This window comes from Scomber scombrus, chromosome 13 (assembly GCF_963691925.1).
Source record: "Scomber scombrus chromosome 13, fScoSco1.1, whole genome shotgun sequence".
NCBI lineage: Eukaryota > Metazoa > Chordata > Actinopteri > Scombriformes > Scombridae > Scomber > Scomber scombrus.
In genome coordinates this window covers 29,217,654-29,238,563 of record NC_084982.1, presented here as the reverse complement: position 1 = coordinate 29,238,563, position 20,910 = coordinate 29,217,654, and the positions used below count along the sequence as shown (strand labels likewise).

The 20,910-nt window shown below is 42.4% G+C and overlaps 2 protein-coding genes across 2 annotated transcripts in view; both read left to right on the top strand.

Moving 5' to 3' along the window:
* Positions 1 to 2,931: 2,931 nt before the first annotated feature.
* On the top strand, positions 2,932 to 8,736 carry ndufv3 (NADH:ubiquinone oxidoreductase subunit V3). Its single transcript, XM_062432355.1, has 3 exons — positions 2,932 to 2,994; positions 4,212 to 4,308; positions 8,402 to 8,736. Exons 1-3 carry the CDS (start codon positions 2,950 to 2,952, stop codon positions 8,572 to 8,574), a joined length of 315 nt encoding a protein of 104 aa, XP_062288339.1. The 5' UTR covers positions 2,932 to 2,949; the 3' UTR covers positions 8,575 to 8,736.
* A 4,405-nt stretch (positions 8,737 to 13,141) lies between these two features.
* The window catches only part of pknox1.1 (pbx/knotted 1 homeobox 1.1), a 19,003-nt gene continuing 11,234 nt past the window's right edge, over positions 13,142 to 20,910 (top strand). Inside the window, 3 exon segments of the mRNA XM_062431753.1 lie at positions 13,142 to 13,182; positions 17,094 to 17,191; positions 18,499 to 18,632. Coding sequence (XP_062287737.1) covers positions 17,156 to 17,191; positions 18,499 to 18,632 — 170 coding nt within the window. The 5' untranslated portion in view covers positions 13,142 to 13,182; positions 17,094 to 17,155.

Here is a 20,910-nt window from a genome sequence, read left to right as displayed (position 1 = left end):
ACTGAAGCAAAGAGAGAGAGAGGCACATTTAAACGGACCGCTACAAGATGATAGGCTAAGGCTGAAGTGTGGCGTTTTGCTATTGGTTGCTGAGATTGACAGGTGACTGGCAACAATTGAAATAACGCCCTAGACATAGAAATCTAGGTAATAGATGAGCATGCTTGAAGGAGGCAGAAGTTACCAGTTATGCCTGTATGTTTCTGTATGAGTCTTCTGACTGAACTTTCGCTAAGCTTCATATTTACAAATGATGTTGCAATTCTACTTAAGCAAGAAAATAGCAAGAAAAGCTTGTTCTATTGAAAAACATATCAGCTAAAATTAATAATACATTCATTATAATACATACACTACTTGCCAGGTTAAAATGATTGTGGCTATGTTCACTTTAATTTCTTCAAAATTAAAAGACAACTCTAAAGTTGCCAAAAAAACCCAACAACACAAAAACATTGTTAAGAAGCTAACAACCGAAGCTAGCCATACAATCAAAATTCTTCCAGGTTAACTATTAACTATGTTAAATCGCATATTTTTAGATCATATTTGGAAATATTAAGATTATTGGATAATTTGCACGTTCTGAAAATTGTTGTCATTTGTTGTGTGTTTAATGTATAGACCTGATACATGTGATGTACCTGTGTAATTTCTTCCAGCCTATATTTAAAAATAATAATCTAATGTATAATATTTTCAGGGGCATTACTGAAGTATTTTGGAGCTTCTTCCGCTGCAACAGGCACATCTACCTCAGTTGGTGTTCATGTTCATTTGTCATTGTCTTTACTTATAAACCGTGTTTTGTACAAGTTACTTTCTTTCTTAGTCTCTCAAATTTTAATATTTTTGAATATTTTGCACTCTGATATTTATTGTTCCTTGCTGTTCATTTTATCTAAATAGTTTTGGTTTTACTGGTGTTCATTTGTCTTTACTTATAGACCTTGTGATGTGCAGGATTGTTGCTTTTATCATGTAAATATGTTGACATTAATATTTATCATTTTGAATACTTCTCATTTTTTTCTTAACTGCTCTTATTTTAATATATTGTTAATAGATGTTTTAAAATAAAGTGAGAGATTTGCTGTTAATTGATTTGCTTATCTCTAGTTTGTGTGTATGTGTTGATCTTCATCCAGTTATGAGCAGTGAGTGATTTGGTTCTTGTGCTTGAAGTGTTTTTGGGCCACTAAAATCCTAGGGCCGGCCCTGTGTGCAAGTTATTCATATGTTTATTTTCACATTTTAACCTCTTTAAATTTGACTAAACCACATGGACACAGTAAAACATCATCTGATATACTGTGAAGGTAGATTTGTGTCTTTATTATTCAATCAAAAAAAAAGGTTGCTTCAATCAAAAAAAACTTTTTCAATCAAAGAAAAAAAGTGTTTGAATGCAAAAAAATATTTGAGACCCAAAAAATTGCATTTGAACACTTTTTTCCTGTGATTCAAGTGAAGGTTTTTTTAATTGAAAATATATATTTTGATTGAAGCAACCTTTTTTTTGATTGAATAATAAAGACAAATCTACCTTCATAATATACTGTGTAGGTCTTTGGGGCTTCAGGTGAGGTTAGTGCGCCATCTGCTGGACTTTCAGGATCATGACATACAGCCGCAATAAATTTAAAAGTTAAAGTTATTTCAGAGCTAATATCGCTTTTAGTTTGACCACATTTATTGAATAATAGAATGTATTGAACATTATAATAACACACAGCTCATATGTGTAAAAGCAGAGGGCAGCGCCCGTGGTTTGAACCTCTGGCCCGCGGACCGTTGAGGGGAGTAAACAGACAATTGTTGAGAAGTAACCACTGAGCTAAACCTCCACAAGGAAACAGGAGAACAGGGAGGTTTATAAAGCTGAATATGAGGAAGTAAACGATTTTAAACACAATCTGAAGACTAACAACCTCCATACAACCCTTCTGTTTTACTGGATTTATTCATTTAATTTTGTTTTATAACATTTTAAATGATTTAATGCTGATTTTATGATTTATGACTGAAATGACACTAAGGTGACTATCTATCTATCTAGGTGACACACCTGTTCTTTTTTTCCTCTTCCACAACTTTATTCACAAAGAACATACAGAACAAGTTGTAGAATATCATCATGAAGGGGTCTTTATGGCATTTATAACCCTGAAATGCTGTATGCTTTAGACTACAGTTTAATAACAATACATCATGTTTTTTAAAGATGATTCTAAATGTTGTTTATAAAATCTTTATTTGCAAAGCTACTGTTAATATTGCTGTCAGATGAACTAATTTAGTGGAGTTAATTAAATAATCCTTGGCCCCGAGATGTAGAAAAATAAGATAATAAGTATAATGTAATATAAAATGAAAAAAAAACTCAAGTCAGATAGAAATTGCTATCTTACTATGTTACAGTACTTGTATGTATTCATTTACAATACACTACTGAATATGTTCTCAGATTTGCTGTATAAGTATATAACAGGTTGGTAATATACACAATAACGTCTCCAAATAAAGAATATAAGAAATATAAGATCTAAAAGAAAAGACATTAAAAAAATATATATAATAAAGCAAGCCAAGGCAGCTTTATTTATATAGCACATTTAATACACAGGGGCAACTTAATGTGCTTTACATAAAAACAAACATTTAGCAGTAAGAATTGGAAGCATAAAAAATAGCTGAATACAGTAGTATAAGAAATAACATACATTACGTACACTATAAATATAATAAAATATGAAATATAAACTTAGTAATAACATCATAAAATAAGGGACAATGGGTGTTTTCTTGCTTCTAAAGTTCATGGGTAAAAAAACGCAGATTATTTAAGTATTTTTCAAACCTTTTTTAAATGTAGGACAGTTTCTTTGCGGAACCTTTGAATTTGTTCCGCAGTTTCTGGCCGGAGCACAACACAGGGAACACGACGAGATGGCGACCTCTCTGCTGCGGTTAGGACGTCTGAGCTCTCTCAAGGTAACAGCGACCTCATCGCCCCATAAACACCCCAAACACGGAGCTTTTAATGGGACATTTATCTGAGACGGTGCCGGTAAAATGTGAAGAACCAGGCGGAGTTCTGGAGGTTGTAGACCCGGTCAGAGGCTCCTTCTGTCGGATCCAACAGAGAGACACGGAGGTCTTTAACCGGAAATACATATTATTATTATTAGTGTTATTAACAGTGCTGGTACTTTACTGCAGTACAGTTTGAGGTACTTGTACTTTACTGTAGTACAGTTTGAGGTACTTGTACTTTACTGCAGTACAGTTTGAGGTACTTGTACTTTACTGTAGTACAGTTTGAGGTAATTGTACTTTACTGTAGTACAGTTTGAAGTACTTTTACTTTACTGCAGTACAGTTTGAAGTACTTGTACTTTACTGCAGTACAGTTTGAGGTACTAGTACTTTACTGTAGTACAGTTTGAGGTACTTGTACTTTACTGTAGTACAGTTTGAGGTACTTGTACTTTGCTGTAGTACAGTTAGAGGTACTTGTACTTTACTGTAGTACAGTTCGAGGTACTTGTACTTTACTGTAGTACAGTTTGAGGTACTAGTACTTTACTGTAGTACAGTTTGAGGTACTTGTACTTTACTGTAGTACAGTTTGAGGTACTTGTACTTTACTGTAGTACAGTTTGAGGTACTTGTACTTTGCTGTAGTACAGTTTGAGGTACTTGTACTTTACTGTAGTACAGTTCGAGGTACTTGTACTTTACTGTAGTACAGTTTGAGGTACTAGTACTTTACTGTAGTACAGTTTGAGGTACTTGTACTTTACTGTAGTACAGTTTGAGGTACTTGTACTTTACTGCAGTACAGTTCGAGGTACTTGTACTTTACTGCAGTACAGTTCGAGGTACTTGTACTTTACTGTAGTACAGTTCGAGGTACTTGTACTTTACTGTAGTACAGTTCGAGGTACTTGTACTTTACTGTAGTACAGTTTGAGGTACTTGTACTTTACACCAGAACACATTCACCCTTTAGTAGCAGGAGTCACAGAGTTTGAACATTTTTCCTTTAGTTTAGTTTAATTATTTGTTTTCTTCCTTCTCTGTAAAGGGCCCTTAGGTTTGTGAAAGGCTCTAAAAATATAACTTATTATGGGTTCGGGTTATTATAAAGTCATAATAATGAACAGAAGTAGTTGAAAGCAGATGTTTTCTGGTCTCTTCTTCTGCAGTGTCTGCGGTTGGAGAGCGTCCTCAGGACTCGCTCGGCCGCTGCGTTCTGCACTCAGACCGAAGAACCAACGAAGAAGACTGCGGGTGCGAGCAAGAGTAAGGCCGTTTGATTCAGTTCACTTCATAAAGATTAACATTTAAATTCAAATACAATACTGACTGGTTGTTATTTTGTGTTGATGATGTTTTTACCCTCTTTTTTCCCTCTTTGTCCATAACGATAAACATTAATATATAATGATATATATATATATATATATATACATATATATATACATGAATGGTTAATGTATAAATGTTCATTGTAATGTGTAACTCTTTTCTTGCAGTTAAAAAATAAGTGCCATAAAGTCTAAAATGTTCTTTTCTCTTCCAGTCGACTGTCCTGAATTGATTGTGTGTAATTGTAATTATAAACAGTAATAATGTTAATGTGTGTTCCTGAATGAATAGTGGTTCTTTAGTTTTTCTGTTTCCCATTTTCCATTTTTGTGCTTTTTTAAAATACACACAGTGTTGGTCTAAAAGTCTGAGACCATTTCAGTCTCTTTCAGACCTCACTGTTTATATTTAACATTCAAGAAAAGCTCAAGTTAAAGTTTTCAGGGACTTCATCTCTCCCTAGAAGTCTGTAAATATTCATGATGATGTAACCTTTTTATTTACCGTCTCCTCAGCAGCAGAGGCTCCAGATGAGAGAGCAGCTCTGATAGCCTACAAGACCGCAGTTGCCTTCCCAGTTAAACTTTCAGACCCCGGAGTTTTCCCAACACAGTCTCTAGGTGCAGCTGCTGCACAAACAGTCGCAGCAGCAGCACCAACAGAGTCTGTTAGTGCTGCCAGTGAAGCTGCTGCAGCTCCAACCGCCACCTCAGAGCCAGCTCCAGAGCATGACACTGCTCAGGTTATCACTCATGCAGCTCCACCTGTAACTGATGCAGCTCCATCCGTAACTGATGCAGCTCCATCCGTAACTGATGCAGCTCCATCTGTAGCGGATGCAGCTCCATCTGTAACTGATGCAGCTCCATCTGTAGCTGATGCGGCTCCATCTGTAGCTGATGCAGCTCCATCCGTAACTGATGCAGCTCCATCTGTAACTGATGCAGCTCCATCTGTAGCTGATTCAGCTCCATCTGTAACTGATGCAGCTCCATCTGTAGCTGATTCAGCTCCATCTGTAACTGATGCAGCTCCATCTGTAACTGATGCAGCTCCATCTGTAACTGATGCAGCTCCATCTGTAGCTGATGTGGCTCCATCTGTAACTGATGCAGCTCCATCTGTAGCTGCAGAAACAGTTGCAGCAGCAGCAGCTACAGAGCCTGTTAGTGCTGCCAGTGAAGCTGCTGCAGCTCCAGCAACCACCTCAGAGCCAGATGCTGCTCAGGTTATCAGTGATGCAGCTCCACCTGCTGCTGAGCCCCTGGTAGATGCAGGCAGTAAAGATGACACTCCCGTCACAGCCGCCGCCACAGACGACGCAGTCACAGCACAGACAACGTCCTCTGAACCGGCAGATCCAGCCGCTGACGGATCATCGTCGTCGTCGTCCAGCGACTCTGATTCTGACTCGGACTCAGACTCTGATTCCGACTCTGATGACGAGAAGACACAAGTGAAGACTGAAACCGGGACGCCGTCGAAGGAGGTGTCGGAAGAAATCCAGGAGGTCACATCAGAAGTGAAAGAAGATGCTGAAGCAGCTAAGAAGGAAACTCCACCTGAACCTGAAGCTACTCTCACCTCCACCGCTGAGGCCGCTTCAGCAGCTGCTGCACACACAGAAGCAGCCGGTGGCAGTGCTGAAGAGTTAGTGGACTCTGCAACCGTAATCTCCACCTCTACTGAAGCTGCTCCAGAGATCAGCGACACCATCCCAGAAGTTTCAGCTGAGGCTGCAGCAGAACCTTCTGCAGAAGATGTTGCATCTCCTGCCGTCCCCGAATCCCCTGTAGACACTCCAATTGAAGTTGCGACCGAGGCTGCGACTCCAGATGAAGCCCAGACTGACGCTCCCGTAGAAGCTGCAGAGGCGGTCCCTGCCGAAGACGAAGCCACTGCAGCCGAGCCTGTAGAAGCTGAAGCTGCCCCCACTGAAGCTGCAGCTGAAGTTTCTGCCCCTGTGGAGAGCCCCGAAGAACTGGTTGACCCCGCTCCAGTAATAGCTGATGCTGCCGAAACCATCACAGAAGTCGCTGCAGCCCCCGAAGAAGCCGCTGCAGCCCCCGCAGAAGTCGCTGCAGCCCCCACAGAAGCCGCTGCAGCCCCCGCAGAAGCCGCTGCAGCCGAGCCTGTAGAAGCTGCAGTGGCTGCCGAGGCTGCAGCTGAAGTTTCGGCCCCTGCAGACAGCACAGAGGAGCTGGTGGACGCCGCTCCGGTCGTAGTTGAAGCTGCAGGAGAGGAGCTGCAGGCGGAGGCCCCAGTCGATCCGCCTGAGGGTACACACTACACCACCCTATCCCCCCTAAATCTCTACCTCTCCCCTCTTCTCCTTTATGGATCTTTTGAGCCCCCACAGACCACCACACTTTTCTCTCCATCCCTCATATAACACATCCTGTGTAGAGTTCAGGTGTTAACCAGACCTCCTTCACATAGCTGCTGTTGCTTTCACAGCTTTTTAAATATCATCCCTGGATTCTTTTAACCACTCATTGGCTTTCAGTTTGCTTTCTGTGCATGAAGTGGATGTAGAGCACATGTATGTACTTAAACCACGCTCGCAGGGCTTTTCGTTGCATTTCTTCTTCTCGTGCATCTTCATAATTAGCTTTGTTTGCATCCTGCACATTAAGGTTTAGTCTTGTCCGTCAGTAATGGAGGTGCTTGCTTCTACTAATCATGCTCTCTGCTTTCTTGCCTCCCCTTCCATCACCTTTTCCTTTTCTTGCATTGCTGCTTTCTGCCAAATCCACCTTCACTCCCAGAATATTATATCATATTTTTGGCTCATTTTGTTTTTGGTTTATTTTTGTCATTTATAGCGTCTTTGTTTAGTTTTTTTTGGATGGAAAAAACTGGGTTACAGGAATGTTAACGTTAAGGTTACAGGTAACGATGCTGCTGTTGTTGTTGTTGTTGTTGTTGTTTTGGTTGTCATGGTGCCAGGTAATGCTACTGTTAACTGTTAATGTTAGAGCGCACACTCTCTCCTGGAAGCAGCCGGACGAGGAGACGCTGGGAGTGGTTTTTCTGTCATCCAGAAAAGCAGGATGACACAGTTACAGAGATGCTTTTAAAAATAAATAAATGAATAATGAAATAAAAAGTCCTGATATGAGCTGAGTGTGTTACCCTCCTCTCACCAGCTGGGTCATTCTGCTCTCCTGGGACGACCCCCTCCTCACCTTGACCAATTTTCACCTCTTGTTCATTCCTTTTCTTTTTTCTTTTTTTTGTTTTTTTAACTTTATAAATCTTTTCTTCAAGGGTAAAAGCATGATGGTGATTTAACGGAAAACAACATTGAACGTGTCTTTTTAAATGCACTTCTTCTCTCTGTGACGTTCTTGGATGTGTGAGATCTTTCTTTGTCTTATTTGTTGTTTTATAACCTTTTAATGTCTCAACATACTGAGGAGTTTCCCCCCCCCCCCACACACACACAGACTTTAATATAAATTTAATGTAAACTGATATTTAAAGAACATTTTGCTCAATTTGATTCTGACTTGTTGCCCTATTTAAAACCCATTTCATGCCTCAGCCAGTCTCATTATTTCTCTAATGTGGGCTTGCTTTCTTTACTCTCTGCAAGCATGTTTAACTTCACATGCTTCCCTCCTCACAAACATGATCCTGGAGGTTTTTCACACTAGTGTGTCTCCACACTCTGTTGGTGGTAACGTGGCCTGTCACCGTAGGAAATGCCCCACCGTAAAACCACCTTTGTCAGCACGTGTGAAAATATGTAAATGAGCTGCCCCATTTAAACATCTGCAGCCACATTTATCTTCTCATCTGAAGAGAAATAAGATCAGAAACATCAAAATTAGCTCTTTTAATTAAAACCTTTGGTGCTTTAAAATGTAAAACATGTCCCAGGTTAAGACCCAGATCTGTTTAACCATTTCTGTTTTTAATGCATGAACAGCAGGAAGATTATTGATAGTCCTCTTTGTGCCCGATTCAGCTTTCTCACATGCCTTTTTTTTGTTTCTCTCCCCCCCCTCCCCTCCCTCTGCAGAGGCTGCAGCAGCGGCGGCACCTCCAGAGCCCGAGGAGCCTTTTGACAACAGCACTTATAAAAATAACGAGCACCACGGCTACAACCCGTATACGTTTGCAGACCTGGATCTAGAGATGGCCAAGCACCGCCTCCCTCAGCCGTCCTCTGGCAGACCCTCGCCCCAACACTAGCGGAGCTGCAAATCCTTTATTCTAAACGTGCTGTTTGTGTTGTGTCCCTCTTACTGTATGATCAACCCTCCCTCCTGCTTCCCCCCACCTGTCAGATCTGCATGACATCCAGATGTTTCAAAAAAGAAGTTATATTATTAAAGAACACAAATGAGAATTGAAGCCTGTTCTGATTCTGTGATTGTGTTTTGTGTTATATAAAGGAAAGAAGAAAGGGGGGGGGGGGGGGGGCGTATAAAGGGATAGGCAAAGATCAAACACATCTTTTATGCTGCTTTTTCTGCCTTGAGGGGGGTCATTTGAATACAGCTGAGTGCGCGAGTGTTTCTATTTTAATGATTATAATTTTTAACTCCACTCAGCCTGCTTCTGCTCTTTCTCCTGCTCGCACACAATGCCCCTCATTATCCTATGTGGTTATTTTAGGAGTATAGAATAGAATAGAACGTCTTTGTTGTCATTGAACAAAGCACAACGAAATTGAGAAGCCGTCCTTTAAAAGTGTAGGAAAAAAAATAGTTTAGTGCATTTATAATAATAATAATAATAATAATAATAATAATAATGGTTCAGAATAAACACATTTCTACAGAGAGGAGCCTGAGATAGTTAACAAACCCTGAGGGAAACACAATGTTAATGACAATATGATATGATGATAAGATAATATAAGATATTCCTTTATTAGTCCCACAATGAGGACATTTGCATTATTACAGCAGCAAGTGGACAGTACAGTAAAAATAGAATATAAGAACATCAATAAGAAAGAATAAAGAATGATAAATAAGTATGAAAAAACAATAACAGTAGAAATATATAATAAATCCAATAAAACCATTTTAATTTTTAGGGGGAAAAAATACAATGATAATTTATTTTTTACTTGAGGCCCCCCCCCCCCCCCCCCCCCCCCCGAACTGTACTACAAGTTTTACTTGTATTTTACTGCAGTACAGTTTGAGGTACTAGTACTTTACTGTAGTACAGTTTGAGGTACTTGTACTTTACTGCAGTAGAGTTTGAGGTACTAGTACTTTATTGTAGTACAGTTTGAGGTACTTGTACTTTACTGCAGTACAGTTTGAGGTACTTGTACTTTACTGTAGTACAGTTTGAGGTACTAGTACTTTACTGCAGTACAGTTTGAGGTACTTGTACTTTACTGTAGTACAGTTTGAGGTACTTGTACTTTACTGCAGTACAGTTTGAGGTACTTGTACTTTATTGTAGTACAGTTTGAAGTACTAGTACTTTACTGCAGTACAGTTTGAGGTACTTGTACTTTACTGCAGTACAGTTTGAGGTACTTGTACTTTACTGCAGTACAGTTTGAGGTACTTGTACTTTGCTGTAGTACAGTTTGAGGTACTAGTACTTTACTGCAGTACAGTTTGAGGTACTTGTACTTTACTGCAGTACAGTTTGAGGTACTTGTACTTTACTGTAGTACAGTTTGAGGTACTTGTACTTTACTGTAGTACAGTTTGAGGTACTTGTACTTTACTGTAGTACAGTTTGAGGTACTTGTACTTTACTTTAGTACAGTTTGAGGTACTTGTACTTTACTGCAGTACAGTTTGAGGTACTTGTACTTTACTGTAGTACAGTTAGAGGTTAGAGATGTTGTGCTATTATAAACAGGAGGGGAACATATTTGAGGGTGGTACAGAATTCAACATAACACCGGCCGGAGGGTTAACCTCGGAGCCTGCTAACTTTAGCTGGAAGCCGGTGTTAAGGTGAATTCTGTATCCCCCCTCAAATATGTGTCCCCTCTTGTTTAAAACAGTGTTTATAATAGCACCACATCCAAGGTAAGAGTTAGGTTGAGCTGTGGTGAAAACACACAGATGCAGAAGGCTCTCTCTATGGAGCAACGATAAAAGGACACAAGCAGTTGTTGTGTGAGTTAGTTACTATAAGTGCTGGATGCTTTAAAACATGGTCAAACTCATTCATTCAGGGGCCACATACACAACAATCTGATGCAATGTGGGCTGCATCATTGAAAAGAGGGAAGAAAGGGAGGAAGGGAGGGATGAAGGATGAAAGTGAGCAAGGAAAGGAAGGGAGGAAGGATTGGCGGACAGAAGGAAAGAAAGAAGGAAGGATGGACGGACAGAAGGAAAGAAAGAAGGAAGGAAGGAAGAAAAGAAGGATGGACAGACAGAAGTAGCCTAAAGAAAGAAGAAAGGGAGGAAGGACAGATGGAAGGAAAGAAGAAAGGGAGGAAGGACAGAAGGAAGGAGGGAGGGAAGAAAAGGATGGACGGACAGAAGAAAAAAAGGAAGGAAGAAAAGGAAGGATGGACGGACAGAAGGAAAGAAAGAAGGAAGGAAGAGAAGGAAGGAAAGACAGATGGAAGGAAGAGAGAAAAGAAGGATGGACAGACAGAAGTAGCCTAAAGAAAGAAGAAAGGGAGGAAGGACAGATGGAAGGAAAGAAAGAAGAAAGGGAGGAAGGATAGATGGAAGGAAAGAAAGAAGAAAGGGGGGAAAGACAGAAGGAAGAAAAGGATGGACGGACAGAAGGAAAGAAAGAAGGAAGGAAAGACAGATGGAAGGAAGAGAGAAAAGAAGGATGGACAGACAGAAGTAGCCTAAAGAAAGAAGAAAGGAATGAAGGACAGAAGGAAGGAGGGAGGGAAGAAAAGGATGGACGGAAAGAAAGAAAGAAAGAAAGAAGGAAGGAGGGAAGGTGAAAGTGAGCAATGAAGGAAAGAAGGAAGAAAGGCAGGAAGGACAGATGGAAGGAAGGAAGGAAGGAAGGAAGGAAGGACAGATGGAAGAAAGGGAGGAAGGAAGGAAGGACAGATGGAAGGAAGGAAGGAAGAAAAGAAGGATGGACAGACAGAAGGAAGGAAGGAAGAAAAGAAGGATGGACAGACAGAAGTAGCCTAAAGAAAGAAGAAAGGGAGGAAGGACAGATGGAAGGAAAGAAGAAAGGGAGGAAGGACAGAAGGAAGGAGGAAGGGAAGAAAAGGATGGACGGACAGAAGGAAAGAAGGAAGGAAGAAAAGGAAGGATGACGGACAGAAGGAAAGAAAGAATGAAGGAAGAGAAGGGAGGAAAGTCAGATGGAAGGAAGAGAGAAAAGAAGGATGGACAGACAGAAGTAGCCTAAAGAAAGAAGAAAGGGAGGAAGGACAGATGGAAGGAAAGAAAGAAGAAAGGGAGGAAAGACAGAAGGAAGAAAAGGATGGACGGACAGAAGGAAAGAAAGAAGGAAGAAAAGGAAGGATGGACAGACAGAAGGAAAGAAAGAAGGAAGGAAAGACAGATGGAAGGAAGAGAGAAAAGAAGGATGGACAGACAGAAGTAGCCTAAAGAAAGAAGAAAGGAATGAAGGACAGAAGGAAGGAGGGAGGGAAGAAAAGGATGGACGGAAAGAAAGAAAGAAAGAAAGAAGGAAGGAGGGAAGGTGAAAGTGAGCAATGAAGGAAAGAAGGAAGAAAGGCAGGAAGGACAGATGGAAGGAAGGAAGGAAGGAAGGAAGGAAGGAAGGACAGATGGAAGAAAGGGAGGAAGGAAGGAAGGACAGATGGAAGGAAGGGAGGGAAGAAGGAAGGAAGGAAGGAAGGAAGGGCAGATGGAAGGAAGGGAGGGAGGGATGGAGGAAGGGAGGATGGATGGAAGGAAGGACATATGGAAGGAAGGGAGGAAGGACGGAAGGACAGATGGAAGGAAGGAAGGGAGGGAGGGAGGAAGGGAGGAAGGAAGGTGGGAAGGATGGAGGGACAGAATGAAGGAAGGAAAGATGAAAGTGAGCAAGTAAGGTTGGAAGAAAAGAATGATGGACAGACAGAAGGAAAGAAAAAAGGAAGGAGGGAAGGAAGAAAAGGATGGACAGACAGAAGGAAGGAGGGGAGGACGAAAGTGAGCAAGGAAGGAAGGACAGACAAAATGAAGGAAGGAAGAAAAGAAGGATGATGGACAGAAGGAAAGAAGGAAGAAAGGGAGGAAGGAAGGACAGGTGAAAGGAAGGAATAAAAGGAGGAAGGACAGAGAGAAGGAAAGAAAGAAGAAAGGGAGGATGGACGGACAGAAGGAAAGAAAGAAGGAAGGATGAAAGTGAGCAAGGAAGGATGGACAGACAGAAGGAAAGAACGAAGAAAGGGAGGGTGGACGGACAGAAGGAAAGAAAGAAGGAAGGATGAAAGTGAGCAAGGAAGGAAGAAAAGAAGGATGGACAGACAAGGAAAGAACGAAGAAAGGGAGGATGGACAGACAGAAGGAAGAAAGGAAAAAAGTAGGATGACAGAGAGAAGGAAAGAAAGAAGGAAGGAGGGAGGGACAAAAAGGCTGGACGGACAGAATGAAGGAGGGAAGAAAGGAAGGAAAGTTAAGACTGATGTACAGAATCAAGGAAGAAAAGAAATAGAAAAGGAAAGCGAGCCGGACTGAACCCGTCGGCGGGCTCAGTGCTTTAACAGATAGCCCAGCGGGGGGGGGGCTGCGCTAAGCGGAGGGACGTCATGTCCCCGCCCACCTCATTAATATTCATGAGCTGAGCGCCCCTGCGTGCCCTTACGCGATGACGCAACACGACAACTGCGGGTCCCGATTGCTGCAGCCGCTTGTCAGTGTGACGAAGATTGGCACTCAGGTAAGCTGTCACTCAAAATCCCTCTTTCTCCTTTCCCTATCAATCAAAGTATCTGGGCTGCACGCTAAAATGCCCCGGGGCGAGCAGCGCGGACCTAGACAGCGCAGCGGAGGGGGATTGTGTTTTTGGAACATGGTGGTGGTGAGGGGGGGTGTTGGAGGAAGGAGAAACGGCAGAAGAAGAAGAAGAATTAAAAAAAAAAAAATACAAGGGAAGGGAGGAGGAGGAGGAAGGGAGGGAGAGAGAGAGAGGGGAGGAGGGCGGGAGGGTTTTTTTTTTTTTTTTGTTAAAGAAAAAAATTTAAAAAAAATAAAAAAAAATGTCGGCGTTTTGTGGGCAGAGAGTAGGACTGTGGAGAAGCAGCAGCGAAGGGCGAGAGCGGAGAGAAACGAGGCCCGGCAGTTGTAACGTTAGCTCGGGGAAAGAAGGGGAGGGGAGGCCGGCGGAGGAAGGCAGCTGCCCCCCCCTCTCTGGTTGATTGATTGACTGACTGACTGATGTGTGTGGTGGGGGGGGAGGGGTAGAGGGGGCTATTTTTTTTAAAGATCAACCGTTTGACACATAATTCGAATTCAGTTTAAAGGTTGTAGTTCGGTTGTTTTTTTTTTTTTTTAAAGCAGCCGTTGGTATTGAGAGGAGGGCAAACGGCTCGGCTCGTATCAATCCGCAGCGGGGTCTTTTTTTTTTTTTTTTTTTAAATATAGCTTAGCTTGTGTTGTGTTTTTTTCTCTCCTCCTTTAGCTAAATATGGCGGTGTGAAGTGTGAATGTGTCCCTGTCTTCTCTAAAGCTTGAGTTATGCTTCTGTGTCGTAACATCCCCCCTTTTCCCATCAAGCATTTGTAAAAACAATTTAAAAGTTAAACCGCAGCTAGCTTTGTCGTTAGCCGGAACCCGGTGTTATGGCGAATTTGGCTACCCCCTGTCGCTATGTGCCCCCCCCTCTCTTTCTCCAGCCGTCCTCTAAGGTGCTTAACGGTAACCACAACCTAACTCTAACCATGGATGTTGTGTTATTATAAACACTATTATAAACAGGAGGGGAACATATTTCAGGGTGGTACAGAATTCAACATAACACCGGCTGGAGGGTTAACCTCGGAGCCTGCTAACTTTAGCTGGAAGCCGGTGTTAAGGTGAATTCTGTACCCCCCCTCAAATATGTGTCCCCGCTTGTTTAAAACAGTGTTTATAATAGCACCACATCCAAGGTAAGAGTTAGGTTGTGGTTAACGTTAAGCACCACAGAGGACGGCTGGTTGTGGGGTCATGGAGAAAGAGGGGGGGGGGGACACATATCGACGGGGGAACCGACTTCACCATAACACCGGCTTCCAGCTAACGTTAGCAAGCTCAGAGGTTAATCGTCCGAAGTGTTATGTTGGATTCTGTCCCCCCTCAAATATGTTCCCCCCCCTGTTTAAAACTGTTTATAATAGCACCACATCTCTAACCTGTAACTATACTACAGTAAAGTACAAGTACCTCAAACTCTACTGCAGTGAAGTACAAGTACCTCAAACTGTACTACAGTAAAGTACTAGTACCTCAAACTGTACTACAGTAAAAATACATGTACCTCAAACTCTACTGCAGTAAAATACAAGTAAAAGTTGTAGTACAGTTTGAGGTACTTGTACTTTACTGCAGTAGAGTTTGAGGGACTTGTACTTTACTGTAGTAGAGTTAGAGGTTAGAGATGTGCTGCTATTATAAACACTATTTTAAACAGGAGGGGAACATACTTGAGGGGGGGCAGAATTCGCCATAACACCGGCCGGACGGTTAATCTCTGAGCTTGCTAACGTTAGCTGGAAGCCGGTGTTATGGTGAATTCGGTTCCCGCGTCGATATGTGTTCCCCCCCTCTTTCTCCATGACCCCACAACCAGCCGTCCTCTGAGGTGCTTAACGTTAACCACAACCAGCTAAGTTAACCGTAACCACAACCTAACTCTAACCTTGGATGTGGTGCTGTTATAAACACTGTTTTAAACAGGAGGGGAACATATTTGAAGGGGGTACAGAATTCACCATAACACCGGCCGGGGCTAACAGCTAGTGTAGCCGATACATTGAAGGTGATATATATATATTGTGTTAAAAACAGCACGACCGAGCTGCTTTATCTACGAACATCACTATTATCTGAGTTAAAGGATAGTTTAACGTTAAAGCTCAAAGGCTTTTCTTTATGTTTTATATCCTTTTGCAGCAGCTAACACGGGGCTAAAAGCTAAGTTCATCATGGTGGGTGTGTTAGTGTTAGCTCACTGTTACCATTATTATATACGCCTCTGGATTTATATATATATATGTATGTATGTATGTGTGTGTGTGTGTGTGTGTGTGTGTGTGTGTGTGTTATATTAAGAGTGGCATGGACAGAAATGTGTGTGAATGTTGATGAGACATATATAAATACATCCCTTCATATAACGTAAAAATACTCCATAACATGTTAAAGTCCTGCATGAATATAACCCCTACTGCAGTATTATGACGATGCAGTATTACAGTAAAAGTACTGCAGTATTATGAGTGATGTAGTATTACAGTAAAAGTACTGCAGTATTATGAGTGATGTAGTATTACAGTAAAAGTACTGCAGTATTATGAGTGATGTAGTATGCAGTATTACAGTAAAAGTACTGCAGTATTATGAGCGACGTAGTATGCAGTATTACAGTAAAAGTACTGCAGTATTATGAGTGATGCAGTATGCAGTATTACAGTAAAAGTACTGCAGTATTATGAGTGATGTAGTATTACAGTAAAAGTACTGCAGTATTATGAGTGATGTAGTATTACAGTAAAAGTACTGCAGTATTATGAGTGATGTAGTATGCAGTATTACAGTAAAAGTACTGCAGTATTATGAGTGATGTAGTATGCAGTATTACAGTAAAAGTACTGCAGTATTATGAGTGATGTAGTATGCAGTATTACAGTAAAAGTACTGCAGTATTATGAGCGATGTAGTATGCAGTATTACAGTAAAAGTACTGCAGTATTATGAGCGATGTAGTATGCAGTATTACAGTAAAGTACTGCAGTATTATAGTGATGTAGTATGCAGTATTACAGTAAAAGTACTGCAGTATTATGAGCGATGTAGTATGCAGTATTACAGTAAAGTACTGCAGTATTATAGTGATGTAGTATGCAGTATTACAGTAAAGTACTGCAGTATTATAGTGATGTAGTATGCAGTATTACAGTAAAAGTACTGCAGTATTATGAGTGATGTAGTATGCAGTATTACAGTAAAAGTACTGCAGTATTATAGTGATGTAGTATGCAGTATTACAGTAAAGTAGTGGTTTGGTCCTCTGACTGATATATTATTATTATGACATCATTAGATTATTAATAGTGAAGCATCAGTGTTAGAGCAGCATGTTACTGTTGTAGCTGCTGGAGGTGGAGCTAGTTTACACTACTTTATATACAGTTAGCTAGTTTAGTCCAGTGGTTCCCAACCTAGGGGTGGGGCCCCTCCAAAGGGTCAGCAGATAAATGTGAGGGGTGGTGAGATGATTAATGGGAGAGGAAAGAAGAACAAACTAAGTCCTGATACACAAATGTGTAACTAAAGCTGTCAAATAAATGCAGTGGAGTGAAAATATAAAGTAGAATCACATGGAAATACTTGAGTAAATATACTTGGCTGCTGCTCACGTGTGCAAATACAAACACAGCACATTAAAATATATTTGACTACTGTATGTTATGTTCAGCCATTACGTTTACTTCCATTTTTCTCTCATTGTTCCTTGTAGTATGAAAACAAGCTTGGTTTAGAAAGCCTAATAATAATACTTTTTCATTCTGATATCATCACATTATTCAAAAGTGTTTCACTGGGCGTCTCTGACAGGTAGTCTAACATGAAACTGTGTGTATTGTTTAGGTTGGCCGCCTGTCCCTGCTCTCTATAATGCCCCAGTGTTTGCAGTATCTGCAGTGAACGTGATGGCAGCCCACTCGGTTTCCATAGACAAGCAGCAGGTGGGTGAGAGGCAGAAATGTAGTTTGGGAACCTGCACCTTTTTTCTTTTTTTTTTATGTGTTATTTGTAGTAATTGCACATAAATGTTTCAACCAACACCCTCCAGTTATTTTTAATGTTGAGAAGTCGCTCCAGATAACCAAACAAAGAGAAACGCTTAATGCATGTAACACTACAAGTTAAGAAATGTTAATGCTATTACATCAGTTTGTAGTAATCTGTTTGTGGCACGCCGCCGCAAATAAATCACTGTACGACGCAGCGTAGAGCTCCATTTTTCTGGATCTGCGCTTATGTGAAAAAAAGATTTGCTTACAACAACATCTTTTATTTAAGTGCCAAAATTCGGGTACGCCAAGAGCCGAGAACGATCTATGACTAACGAGAAATTTTCCACCCCTGAGGAAGTGATTATTTTTAGCTTTTTTTTTTTTTTTAGTATGCGCTCAATCTAAAAAGTCATTGTTGGTCACAGTCACATGGTTGCAGATGGGATTTGTGCTTCCTGGAAGGGATCCCAGGTTTTTGCTCGCAGGCAGGCACGGTGTGAAAATGTATGAAAGGGAAAAAGGAAAAAAAGGAGGATTTAATCGGTTAACGCGCCTCTGAGTGGAGCTTCACAAAAGGCCAAAATCCCATTTTAACGCTTCATATTATCATTTCTAATCTTGCTGAGATGCTTCAGGTAACAGGTGGGCTCATAATCAGATCCTAACACCAGATATAGATGGTGTTTTTTATTATCTAGTCGAGCTCACAAAGCAACGTGAAGACAGATTCATGTGCGTCTGTCCACCAGAGAAGCATTACAGTACTTTTCCAGGTATTAATCAGTGTTATGCAACTATTATAGAGTCATCAAGTGCAACCACAAGCAACAACAAATCAGGTTAAAGCTAAACAAAGACTACAGTGACTCATATAAACTGACATCTTGGATACTATAAGTGTCTTCTTCTGATTACAGAGAGGAAAAAGCCTCATTTTAAACATACAAACATGTTTTTTTTTGAAGTGGTATTCAGACCGTGTCCTCATGTATTTCTATAGGGTCGATTTTAATGAAGTGAGTCTCTGTGTTCAGCTTTTTTTGCCCCGCAGCAGCTCCTCTCCGCTCCCTTCACATGATGTGTTCTTTTACTCTGATTCTCCGCCTTTCTTTTCACCTCTTCTGTCAGTTTCTGTGTCTCTTGTTTCTGTCACTCTATCGCTTTTTTATTTTTTATTTTTCTCTCACTTCTTTTGTTTGTTTGTTTTGTTTTATTTGTGTTTTATTTTGTTGATTTTTTTTCCTCCCCCTCCACAGCAGATGCAAGGCGTGGTGAAAGTAGACAGTGACCCGGAGCAGAAGTTTATGGAGGGGACGTTAGCAGAGGCACCCAGCCCGACACCCACAGAGCCGCAGACGCCCATGGATGCCGACAAAGCCTCCATATATCGGTATATCTAATGCTCTGTGTGTGTGTGTGTGTGTGTGTGTGTGTGTGTGTGTGTGTGTGTGTGTGTGTGTGTGTGTGTGTGTGTGTGTGTGTGTGTGTGTGTGTGTGTGTGTGTGTGTGTGTGTGTGTGTGTGTGTGTGTGTGTGTGTGTGTGTGTGTGTGTGTGTGTGTGTGGACAGCCTCATCATCATCATTTCTTCCACCCATCTAATTCTAACTCTCTGTGCTCGTAACAGTACTAGTCCATGAAACCCCCCCAGCACCGCTCATATGACTCTCACGTTGCTCTCTGCTGTCTTCTGTCTGAGGGAGAGTCTCAGCACCTCCTTCTGTCTGAGGGAGAGTCTCAGCACCTCCTTCTGACTGAGGGAGAGTCTCAGCACCTCCTTCTGTCTGAGGGAGAGTCTCAGCACCTCCTTCTGTCTGAAAGAGAGTCTCAGCACCTCCTGCTGTCTGTCTGAGAGAGAGTCTCAGCACCTCACTCTGTCTGAGGGAGAGTCTCAGCACCTCCTTCTGTCTGAGGGAGAGTCTCAGCACCTCCTGCTGTCTGTCTGAGGGAGAGTCTCAGCACCTCACTCTGTCTGAGGGAGAGTCTCAGCACCTCCTTCTGTCTGAAGGAGAGTCTCAGCACCTCCTTCTGTCTGAGGGAGAGTCTCAGCACCTCCTGCTGTCTGTCTGAGGGAGAGTCTCAGCACCTCCTGCTGTCTGTCTGAGGGAGAGTCTCAGCACCTCCTTCTGTCTGAGGGAGAGTCTCAGCACCTCACTCTGTCTGAGGGAGAGTCTCAGCACCTCCTTCTGTCTGAGGGAGAGTCTCAGCACCTCACTCTGTCTGAGGGAGAGTCTCAGCACCTCCTCCTGTCTGAGGGAGAGTCTCAGCACCTCCTTCTGTCTGAGGGAGAGTCTCAGCACCTCCTTCTGTCTGAGGGAGAGTCTCAGCACCTCTTTCTGTCTGTCTGAAGGAGATTCTCAGCACCTCCTTTTGTCTGAGGGAGATTCTCAGCACCTCCTTCTGTCTGATGGAGATTCTCAGCACCTCCTTCTGTCTGATGGAGATTCTCAGCACCTCCTTCTGTCTGATGGAGATTCTCAGCACCTCCTTTTGTCTGAGGGAGATTCTCAGCACCTCCTTCTGTGTGTCTGATGGAGATTCTCAGCACCTCCTTCTGTCTGTCTGATGGAGATTCTCAGCACCTCCTTCTGTCTGAAGGAGATTCTCAGCACCTCCTTCTGTCTGAAGGAGAGTCTCAGCACCTCCTTCTGTCTGACCGAGATTCTCAGCACCTCCTTCTGTCTGTCTGAGGGAGAGTCTCAGCACCTCCTGCTGTCTGTCTGACTGAAATTCTCAGCACCTCCTTCTGTCTGTCTGTGGGAGAGTCTCAGCACCTCCTGCTGTCTGTCTGAGGGAGAGTCTCAGCACCTCCTGCTGTCTGAGGGAGTCTCAGCACCTCCTGCTGTCTGAGGGAGTCTCAGCACCTCCTTCTGTCTGTCTGAGGGAGATTCTCAGCACCTCCTTCTGTCTGATGGAGATTCTCAGCACCTCCTTTTGTCTGAGGGAGATTCTCAGCACCTCCTTCTGTCTGATGGAGATTCTCAGCACCTCCTTTTGTCTGAGGGAGATTCTCAGCACCTCCTGTGTGTCTGATGGAGATTCTCAGCACCTCCTTCTGTCTGTCTGATGGAGATTCTCAGCACCTCCTTTTGTCTGAGGGAGATTCTCAGCACCTCCTTTTGTCTGAGGGAGATTCTCAGCACCTCCTTTTGTCTGAGGGAGATTCTCAGCACCTCCTGCTGTCTGATGGAGATTCTCAGCACCTCCTTCTGTCTGTCTGATGGAGATTCTCAGCACCTCCTTCTGTCTGTCTGATGGAGATTCTCAGCACCTCCTTCTGTCTGAAGGAGAGTCTCAGCACCTCCTTTTGTCTGAGGGAGTCTCAGCACCTCCTTCTGTCTGTCTGAGGGAGATTCTCAGCACCTCCTTCTGTCTGATGGAGATTCTCAGCACCTCCTTTTGTCTGAGGGAGATTCTCAGCACCTCCTGTCTGTCTGATGGAGATTCTCAGCACCTCCTTCTGTCTGATTGAGAGTCTCAGCACCTCCTTCTTTCTGAAGGAGAGTCTCAGCACCTCCTTCTGACTGACGGAGAGTCTCAGCACCTCCTGCTGACTGAGGGAGAGTCTCAGCACCTCCTGCTGTCTGATGGAGAGTCTCAGCACCTCCTGTCTGTCTGAGGGAGAATTTCAGCACCTCCTTCTGTCTGTCTGAGGGAGAGTCTCAGCACC

Excerpts from the sequence above, each read along its gene's own strand:
- ndufv3 (XM_062432355.1), top strand. The coding sequence starts at position 2,950 with ATGGCGACCTCTCTGCTGCGGTTAGGACGTCTGAGCTCTCTCAAG. Across the intron at positions 2,995-4,211 it reads GACGTCTGAGCTCTCTCAAG|TGTCTGCGGTTGGAGAGCGT; the intron begins GTAACAGCGACC and ends CTTCTTCTGCAG. Across the intron at positions 4,309-8,401 it reads GACTGCGGGTGCGAGCAAGA|AGGCTGCAGCAGCGGCGGCA; the intron begins GTAAGGCCGTTT and ends CTCCCTCTGCAG.